Raw genomic sequence first — 10,758 nt, 5'->3', positions numbered from 1 at the left:
TTTTTAAGTAATTGATTTTAGAAAATAATTGCACCCTTGAAGATAGATTCAAAAGTGAGATTACTCCTCCTGCTGAAGCTGCACATTGCAGTGAGTTGGCGGATATGACTTAAAGGGACCACTGCATTTGAAACAACCTGAAAAGCTTTACAGCATTGAGCGGCATTATCCTGTTTTACCAGTAGAGGGAGATCCAAGTCCACTGCAGTAACTTAACACTTGCCCTTTGTGCCACAATGAGCGGGGTGGGGAACGTTGCTCTCAAACACTGTTATTACCATGTCTAGACAATAGATAGGTGGGGAGGTAAGTAGGTCGAGAAACAGACCGATGAATGAATAAAAGTCTTGAACAAATATTTTGAGAAACATTTAAACCTTCATAGAAGATTACTGGCAGGATTTGCTAGTTTTACTCATTTTTAAAATGACAGTATGTGAAAATGAATGTAACATAAAGTCTTGATTTGCATTTTCCTGATTATTAATGATTTTGAAAATCTTGTTTGTTGGATATAAGTATAGATAAAAGATATTTAACATATTTAGTGTTTAACTTTATATCCTAAAATTAACTTTTTATATTCATTAAGTGACTTTTCAGAATTAGATATTAAAGTCTCTAATATCTCAGTAAAAAAAAAATTTTTTTTCCCTACCCTATACTCAGAAACTTGGTTGCTTATACCTGCTACTATTATTTTGTTTTATTCTTGAATTTAAGTCCTACTCCATCTGGAGTACACTTTTGGTATATAGTGTGTGTGATGGGCTGAACCACATCCTCCCAGAATTCCTATATTAAAGCCCTAACCCTCAGTCCCTCAGAATGTGACTGTATTTGGAGACAGGGCCATGAAAGAGGTTAATTAAGATTAAAGGAGGGCATCTGGGTGAACCCCTAATCCGGTCTAAATCCCGTCCTTATTACAGGAAATTTGGGCATAAGAGGGGACCCCAGGGACACTGGTGCACAGGGGAACGACCATGTAAGGACACGGCCAGAAGGCAGCCGTCTGCAAGCCAAGGAGAGAGGTCTCAGGAGAAACCTTGATCTTGGACTTCTAGACTCCAGAAATGTGAGAAAAAATTCCGTCCTTTAAGCCACTCAGTCCATGGTAATTTGCTATGGCAGCCCTGGAAAACTCAACCAGTGGGAGATGGGGATTTTACTTTGTTTTGATATGGATAAGCCACGGGTTCCAATTCAATTTACTGAACAGTCCCTCCTCTCCTCACTGATCTGTCGTGACTCTTTGGTCATATATCAAAGTTCCATATAATGTGGGCCTATTTCTAGACACTTTATTCTATTTCTTCCACTGAGCCCTGTGAGAGGGCTGTGCTTTCTTACTTGTTACAGCTTCATTCTAAGTCCTGACAGCTGGTAGAGAAAGGCCTTCCACCTTCTTCTTTAAAGGGACTTTGCTATTTTGGATCACTTACACTTTCCTAGGAAGTCTAGAATCAGCTTGCCAGGTGTCACTAGAAATCATACTGGGATTTTAACTGTGTGTGCATGAAAGCTATGGAACTACAGAGAAATAATATTTTGTAATTAAAGAACGATCTCCACGGGAAAGTACACTTCCTTCCTTTTGGGTTCCATACCCTGCAATCCTGGCTCTGTCCACGGGATGGCACCACAAACCGAAAAATCCGATTTCCACAGTTGGCCCGAGGATCTCCGAACACACGTTCAGTGTTCCTCTTTTAGTAAATCAATCCCGCAACGTTTTGGAGGGTAGACCTGAATTTCATATGGAGTGTTCGATAGTCTACCGAGCGCTGAAGTACATTTGGCAAAAATATAGACAATGGTATATGGTAACCAAAGAACGGAAATAATAATGAAAAATATCCTGACCATCTGTGCTTCACCGTCCTTTTCTCTCAGAAGGCCATAAACAAATAGAGAGAAAGAGTTCATTATCAATCAGTAAAGTAAAGGTGTGGTATAAAATGAGCTCTGGAAGTTAAGGTGGTCTTTCCTCACCAGCGAGCCTGCTCCGTGCTAATGAATAGGTTTGCCTCCATCTGGGGAGCAAAGGTCACGCCTAGGGTTATTAAAAGGGTAGGATAATGTAAATCTTCATTTCCACCCCAACCCCTCCTACCCTCCTTCCGGCCCTGATCATCTTGGGAGTAAAGTCTACTTTCACTTAGGAGAAACATGCCTGTGCTTGCCCTGACCTGTTGAAAGACTCAAAAAGGCTTTCCCTTTCTACTCAGTAATGCCGGTGAAGCCTCCTTCCTCCATTAGGTCGAAGTGTTTGACGCCGAACGTCCCTGAAAATGCTTGTTTCATTGACACCGTGCATACCTAGACTTGAGAGTGGACTGGAGGAAACCCTTTTCCTGTGCACCTTCCAGGGGTTCATTTATTCCGGTAATGTAACTAGCATTGGCATTTAGTATCAAAAAATGGTTTACCACATCTTGTTAACTTAGACAAAAAGATGTGTCTACTGCTCAGTAACATACCTGGGATGGTCTACTAACATACACGTAGAACAGTTCACTAAACCCCAGTTTCCTCATCTGTAAAATGGCAACAGCAATATTTCCCAGCCAGAATTGTTGTAGGATGACAGAAGGAAGGCCTTTCAAAACACTATACACGGTGCCTTGCACCTAAGTGCTCAAGAAATGTTACACTGTAGCCACTAGAGCAAGATGAAGAGGTGTTCCTAGGTCAGCCAAAGTGAAGAGTGAAATCTGGGGCTAGGACCTAAGCCCTGCTGTAGCTCATTGGCCTCTGTTCCTCCCTTCATCCTACCAAGGCCCCTGCAGGGGAGAAGGCCTTGCATTCCCTCCCCCAGCACCAGGGCAGCCACGTGACTTCCTGAGCCATTAAAGGACGCATTGTGCATAACCCCTTGCGAATGAGAAGTGAGAGATGACTTTGACTGTAAACCATGATTAGCACCAGGAGCGCTTTCAACACCACTTACTGTCAAAGAAGGCCCGAGTCGTCGTCAACCGGGGCCCACTCAGACCAGTGCCTGCACTTCTGGAACAACCCACGAGAGGACGCCCTTGCTCCCCAGTCCTAGAGCAACCTGAAGGGGAATGACTTCGCCAGGGCCCGGGCTCCCTCTCCAAGGTTAAGGGCCTGAGCTCCTACAAAGGCCCGCTCTAGGGTGATGGACAGAGGCCAAACAGGCCTAAGCGGACTCGGCTACAGTCAGGCCCGGGCCTGGGTCCGCCTAACTCAGAAGTGGCGGTGAGCTCTGCGAACCCTTGCCTTTCACTGGCAGGGCCACCCCGGAGCCCCCCACTAGACACGAGCTGGTGGGGTAAAAACGCGGGGAAGCAGGGCTGGGTGGAGGCGGGGCCGCCGGGCGGCAGCACCGAGGCCCTCCAGACGGCCCGAGTGAGGCCTCAGGTGCCTGTGCAGTGTACTCTGGACAGTCACACCTGACTGGCGGCGTCAGGTTGCGGGGCGGTCAGGAAGGACTGTGCGGGGGAGGGGACCCGCGTTAGCCGAGCGCCCGCCTGGGCTCGCACACCTCACCGCGGGGACACCCGGCGAGTGGGGCGGGGCGAGGGCGGAGTTGAGGGAGGGGGTAGGGCCGGGCGCCAGCCTTCGGATTTCCATTTCAAACCCAGAACCTCGGAGCATTCGAAGAGCGTGGTCGCGGTCCCGGGACGACCCGACGCCTTTGCCGGTCTGCCCGTTGCGGCGAGCCCTCCCCGAGGCCGGCCGGTCCCTGCCTGCACGCCGCTCGCAAGCCGGACGCCGCCGGGCAGTACCGACCTCGCGACGGGCCTCACACGCTCCGGTGGGCGGGGCGTCGCCTGTGACGTCGCATCCCGTTTCGATTCTCCGCCCCTCTTCTTGGCCCGTATATAAGACTTGGCCGGGCTTTCGCACTCTCACAAGTGGACGCGGTCGTCTGGGGCGGGTTGCTGGTGGAGGCGGGGGCTCGAGGGCAAGGGCCAGCTCGGACGTGTGTCCGCGCCTCGGAGGTGGCAGCAGGCAGTGCCGGGCGGTGAGGCGACGATGGAGCTCTTGCGGACTATCACCTACCAGCCGGCCGCCAGCACCAAGATGTGCGAGCAGGCGCTGGGCAAGGCTTGTGGCGGGGACTCTAAGAAGAAGCGGCCGCAGCAGCCCCCCGAGGAGCCGCAGCCGCCGCAGCCCCAGGCACAGGGGCAGCCGGCGGCCCCGCACCACCATCACCACCACTCGCACTCGGGGGCCGAGATCTCGCGGATTATCGTGGACCCCACGACGGGGAAGCGCTACTGCCGGGGCAAAGTGCTGGGAAAGGTGACGAGCGGCGGGCGCCCGGCTGCCGGACGGGAGGGAGGTCTGCCCGGGCAGCCCCCGAGCCGGCTGGACCCTGAGTCCCAGCGTCTTGGCTTCTCAGGGGCCTCCGATCCCGGCGGGACTTGGGTGTTCACCTGCCCTGCTCTGGCTTTTGTGCGCTGACAGCGCCCCGATCGGCTTTACATCCTTAGCCTGGGCTCTGAGTGCCTCCCGCAGCCCAGAGAAATTGATCTTGAGGCCAGAAGCGAGGGCTTTCTAACTCCAGCCCCTAGCTTCCTCCACCTGCTCCCTAGGGAATTTTCCTGACAGGTCTTTTCAGACATTATTTTTCATCTCCCTGATCCCAGCCCCCTCCATAAAGCTCCTCTTTGTAAAGGGAGAAGGAGAACTGTTTTACTGTTTTCAGGAAAGCTTTTCCTTTCGCGAAGGAGCTTTTTAAAAAAGTACAGAGCATACGTCTGTCCAGCCTTACTTCCCCGTAATTTTGCTTCTTTCTAATTTTTTAAATATTTTTATAAATATTTGCTGTCCATTTTTCTGCCACACTCAATGCTGTCTCGGCTTTGTTTCAGGGTGGCTTTGCCAAATGTTACGAGATGACAGATTTGACAAACAACAAAGTCTATGCTGCAAAAATTATTCCTCACAGCAGAGTAGCTAAACCTCATCAAAGGGAAAAGGTGTGTATGACTGTTGAGTAAAGTATTTTCTTTGTGTGCAGGGATGGCCCTTCCCTGTTAAGAAAATGTCTTCTGCATGTGTAAGCAACTGGCTTACAGAAGGTGACAGAAGGCTCATCAGCCTTGTCTTGCTTTTTCTTTCAGATTGACAAAGAAATAGAGCTTCACAGAATCCTTCATCATAAGCATGTAGTGCAGTTTTACCACTACTTTGAGGACAAAGAAAACATTTACATTCTCCTGGAATATTGCAGTAGAAGGGTAAGCTTTAACTCCTGTTCGAGTCCATTTACTTCCCCCCAAACTGAAGTGGGATTCAAATTGCATTTTATTTTATTTTATTTTAGCTGTGGTGGCAATTATTATATTGCATTGTTAACTTTCATCACTCAACCTGCAAAAGGAAACTACTGATTTTGATAACTTTGTTTGAGACATTCTCTTTTTCCCTTCTCCTCTTCCTAGTCCATGGCTCATATCTTGAAAGCAAGGAAGGTGTTGACAGAGCCAGAAGTCCGATACTACCTCAGGCAGATTGTGTCTGGACTAAAGTACCTTCATGAACAAGAAATCTTACACAGAGATCTCAAACTAGGTAAGCCCTTTATTCCAAACCCTGGCTTTTGCCTTAGAGAGAGGTGTTCTTTTCTTCTCTGTCTCCCTTGTTATGTATTAATGTTCTTAATTGGGATCTAGCCTATGTAATCTGCTTTTTGAATCGGTGACTTTAATAGTAAACACCTGACTGCCTGCCTCCAAAGAGGATGTGTGTGTATTTGGTTAGAACATCTTTTCAAGGGTATTCAGGTTTTGTTTTGTTTATCATCCAGGGAACTTTTTTATTAATGAAGCCATGGAATTAAAAGTCGGGGACTTCGGTTTGGCCGCCAGGCTGGAACCCTTGGAACACAGAAGGAGGTGAGAGTCAGAAAGATACATCCTAATAGGATTTTATGGCGATCAAATATGCCCTTATTTTTTTTCCAGTTAATGTTTTGGAGAGGGTCAATTGATGCTAACAACCACAAATCACAATAATGTTAATTTATGGAAACAGTAGGTGCCCACTATGAACTAGGTAGAGTACCTTATGCCTTGTACCTGGAGTACCTTATGTCGTGTACCTGAAAAAAATTACACATGTATTAAAAAAATTAAGTCACTTAGTCAAATGTTAATTGTTGAGATGCCAAAAATTAAAAGTCAAATATTTCTAAATAGGAATTCAATACAGTACTTTTAAGGTTTTATCTAGAGAACTAAGTGTAAACAGTAGGACAGTTCTTAATGAGATCTTCATATTTTGTTTTTCCAGAACAATATGTGGTACCCCAAATTATCTCTCTCCTGAAGTCCTCAACAAGCAAGGACATGGCTGTGAATCAGACATTTGGGCCTTAGGTTGTGTAATGTAAGTAAATGCACCAAAATGATCAAAAAGCAAATTTGTATTTAGAATTTAACAATCAAAAGAGCTGCTTTATGACCATTCCTAAAGAAGTGTTCTCTTGCACACAGGTATACAATGTTACTAGGAAGACCCCCCTTTGAAACGACAAATCTGAAAGAAACATACAGGTGCATAAGAGAAGCAAGGTATACAATGCCATCTTCATTGCTGGCTCCTGCTAAGCACTTAATAGCTAGCATGTTGTCCAAGAATCCAGAGGATCGTCCCAGTTTGGATGACATCATTCGACATGAATTTTTTTTGCAGGTTGGCACGTTTCTTGTGTCTTTTTATTATGTGCTATTGATCACAGTTATTCAACCAACTGGTTACTGAAAGTCTTTTCTGACACTCTGCAGGGCTTCACCCCAGACAGACTCTCTTCTAGCTGTTGTCATACAGTTCCAGACTTCCACTTGTCAAGCCCGGCTAAGAATTTCTTTAAGAAAGCAGCTGCCGCTCTTTTTGGTGGCAAAAAAGACAAAGCAAGATATATTGACACACATAGTAAGTTATAAGACTTTTGCTTTTTTGTATCCAGTATTCTATTTAAATTTGATAAGTTAGTTAAAAGAATGTTTTTTATGTTAACATAACAGCCGGTATGTTTGAATACCATTGAACTTTTTATAGCATGATAAATCTGCACTGCAAAATGTGCTGGATAGCTTTTTTCCCCGTACACATTAAAGTGTGCTTCTTGCATAATTGCAGCTGATGCTAATGATAAAATGCTGGTTTTGCCTTGGGTGCTCATAAGCTGATTATTATTACAAAAGGAGGAAATGTGGCTAACTCTGTTTCTACCTTCTTAGCATAGGCTAATGCTCATAATTCTTGTCTTTGATTTACAGATAGAGTGTCTAAAGAAGATGAAGAAATTTACAAGCTTAGGCATGATTTGAAAAAGACTTCAATAACTCAACAACCCAGCAAACACAGGACAGATGAGGTATGCTGGAAAAGAATAAAATAGATATAAACACTTTATATCATTTCTGCTCTTTGCTAATTATCACATGGATTATGATTATCACGATTCAGATATGTTGTATTTACTTAAAGCTTTCCTTCCAGTCGTTTAAAAGGAAAGATTTGGTTTTTCAGTTTAACAATGCATGTACTTGAGTCACTGAAACACCTTTTGTGCCCATTACTTTTTGATCAGCTTTCCCAGCAATTACCACAATCTCACCCTAACCTAGAATTCTCAACCTTAAATGGACTGTAGATGCTTGACTCATTGTCTAACTCTTTGTCTTTTCTAGGAGCTCCAGCCACCTACCACTACAGTCGTCCGATCTGGAACACCTGCAGTAGAAAATAAGCAGCAGATTGGAGATGCTATTCGCATGATAGTCCGAGGGACTCTTGGCAGCTGCAGCAGTAGCAGTGAATGTAAGTAGCTGTCAGTGGCATTTTACATGAAGCTACAAATGCCAGTGCTTAATACTAAGTAACTGGAGTCCATTTGTTTTGTGGCCCAATTTAACATAGAAGAGGCAAAATCAGAGGACTTGGAAAAAGGCAAAGAACAGTTTTGAGACTCCTGTCCTTTGAAGTCGTGGAGGGAAAGTTAGCAGCCACCAAAGCCTAAGGTCTTATTGTTAATTATTTTATAATTTTCCCCGACTTTTCAGGCCTTGAGGACAGTACCATGGGCAGTGTTGCGGACACAGTTGCAAGAGTCCTTCGAGGATGTCTAGAAAACATGCCAGAAGCTGACTGCATTCCCAAAGAGCAGCTGAGCACTTCCTTTCAGTGGGTCACCAAATGGGTCGATTACTCCAACAAATACGGCTTTGGGTACCAGCTCTCTGACCACACTGTAGGTGTCCTTTTCAACAATGGTGCTCACATGAGCCTCCTTCCAGACAAAAAGTAAGTGTATCCAGTTAATGAAGTCCTGTCACTTCTTTAGTCTTGCACTAATGAAATCTAAAAACAGTGACTAACTGCTTCTGTTTTGTTTCTCTTCTATCCCTATGGTTCCTGTTTTTCAGAACAGTTCACTATTATGCAGAGCTTGGCCAATGCTCTGTTTTCCAAGCAACAGATGCCCCCGAACAATTCATTAGTCAAGTGACGGTGCTCAAATACTTCTCTCATTACATGGAGGAGAACCTCATGGATGTAAGTACCTCCTGGATGTGGCTTGTGAGCAGTGATATCTGAAGTGTAGTCCACAGACAAGTAGCATCTGCACAGCTCCAAAGCTTGTCAGAGGTGCAGATGGCTCATGTCCTATGCTAGCTCTACTGAGTCAGAATCTCTGGGAGGTGGGACCAGGAATCTCCAGGCCATTCTGATGCCTGCTCAGGTTGGACAGGCATGTGCCTAGAAGACTTAGAAACTGCAAAATTTTTATGGGCACTTTACTCTCCCAATTTCTTCTAGGGTGGAGATCTGCCTAGTGTTACCGATATTCGAAGACCTCGGCTCTACCTCCTTCAGTGGCTGAAATCTGATAAAGCCTTAATGATGCTCTTTAATGATGGCACCTTTCAGGTAAGTCAGCCTTTCAGAAATGTGTGTATTTAGGTCACAAAAAGTGATTTTTATCTAGCCACTTAATTATTGGACACACTTGTCTAATTCTTGAATATTTGGAGATGTCTAATATCTATGTCTCCTTTTGAAAGGTGAATTTCTACCATGATCATACGAAAATAATCATCTGTAGCCAAAATGAAGAATATCTGCTCACCTACATCAATGAGGACAGGATATCTACAACGTTCAGACTGACAACTCTGCTGATGTCTGGCTGTTCGTTAGAATTAAAACATCGAATGGAATATGCTCTGAACATGCTCTTACAGAGATGTAACTAGAAGACTTCTTGAATGGACCCTATGGGACTCCTCTTTTCCACTGTGAGATCTACAGGGAAGCCAGTCGGATGGTCTACAGCATGTTGAAGAGGATAGACAGGTGGTGGTACGAGAACAATTCCGTGAGGGCCTGCAGGACTAGGCAGAACCAGACCAGGCTGAGGCATCCAGTTCTGAATGCTGGAGAATCTGAAAGTGAACCAGAATGCAGTTTTCCTTGACGTACCTGTTTTAAAAGGTTTTTCAGACAATTTTGCAGAAAGGTGCATTGACTCTTCTCTCTGTTGAGAGCATTTCAGACAGAGGACTTGGAACTGTGAATATACTTCCCAAAGGGGAGGGAAGAGGGAGGAAGCTCCCGTGTTGTTTAAAGGCTGTCCTCGGAGCAGCTTTTGGCTACTCAACTGTGAACTATGGCCATATATAATTTTTTTTGTTGTTGTTAATTTTTGAAGACACTTGTGGCTGGAAAAGTGCATTCCTTGTTAATAAACTTTTTATTTATTACAGCCCAAAGAGCAGTATTTATTATCAAAATGTTTCTTTTTTTTATGTTGACCATTTTAAACTGTTGGCAATAAAGAGTATGAAAAAGCAGAAACAGCGGTCTTCTGTCTTTGGTATGGTGCGTCACCGCATCGCAACATTCTTTGATCACGGACTCTTGGCACTCTTTGGGGTGACATCGAGTTTAGAAGCATTCTAGAAAGTTAGATCTTTGATTTTTTGTTTGTAGGAAGTAAATTCTTAACACCTGAAGTACAATCTAACATTTTCTGGGTAGATCTAGCTTGAGAAGAGAAGATTATAACAAAAATACTATTCCTGTTACAACCCAAATCTGGCCCTCCTACTAAATCCACAGCCAATTTCTCTCTGGAGTGTTTCCTTAAAACTCATTTAGCTTGGAGCTGAAAGCCAGAGTCATCCTGTGTAAACAGACCTCTGTTATGTGTCAATAGGTACAGGAAGCTTATCTTAATATGGGCAAAACTCTACGCTTTATAATACTTGCGCCACCTAAATGTATTACTCAGCTTAAACCTGCCTAAACGCTTCCAGTGCCGTTGGCACTACTAGTACACCATTCCAGTACTGGGAGGTACTTCATAAATAAGTCATTTTACTTTCCTTCTGGTCGGTGCATGGTGGATGAGGGATAGTAAGGGAATCAACCTACGGTTTCAGCCCATCGTTTATACTATCAAATTCTCCAAGAGGCCAATCTGAGAATGTTTTCTCTTTCAGTGGGATCTACTCTTGGGCGGGTGTAAAAAGCTGCTCATTCTGTTATTCTGAATTTCCAGTGACCTGTATGAGATGCAAATACTTACTTGTCTAACTGTAATCCCACTAAGGAAAATACTGTCCTGTGAAAAGCAGTACTCTCATCTATTAGGCTCTGTGGACACTGGAATCCGTAGTAGTGTAGAAATGGGGGTGGTACTTTCACATTTTTCTAAAATTCTTACAAACACTGTACCTGTTCTACTTTGTAAATAAAAGTGACATCTGGGGA

At 44.6% G+C, this 10,758-nt stretch overlaps 1 protein-coding gene across 1 annotated transcript; it reads left to right on the top strand.

Annotated features, from left to right (window-relative positions):
• Positions 1–3,919: 3,919 nt before the first annotated feature.
• On the top strand, positions 3,920–9,755 carry PLK2 (polo like kinase 2). The gene is made up of 14 exons (XM_028119071.2): positions 3,920–4,275; positions 4,848–4,955; positions 5,100–5,216; positions 5,421–5,550; positions 5,786–5,873; positions 6,271–6,366; positions 6,474–6,672; positions 6,765–6,912; positions 7,260–7,357; positions 7,674–7,803; positions 8,046–8,286; positions 8,409–8,538; positions 8,803–8,913; positions 9,048–9,755. The coding sequence occupies exons 1-14, from the start codon at positions 4,006–4,008 to the stop codon at positions 9,237–9,239; spliced, it is 2,058 nt and encodes a 685-aa protein (XP_027974872.1). The 5' UTR covers positions 3,920–4,005; the 3' UTR covers positions 9,240–9,755.
• The last annotated feature ends 1,003 nt before the right edge of the window (positions 9,756–10,758 follow it).

This window comes from Eumetopias jubatus, unplaced genomic scaffold (genome assembly GCF_037043125.1).
Source record: "Eumetopias jubatus isolate StellerSeaLion01/CBP00866 unplaced genomic scaffold, mEumJub1_p1.0 scaffold_5, whole genome shotgun sequence".
NCBI lineage: Eukaryota > Metazoa > Chordata > Mammalia > Carnivora > Otariidae > Eumetopias > Eumetopias jubatus.
This window is presented reverse-complemented; position numbering and strand designations above follow the sequence as displayed.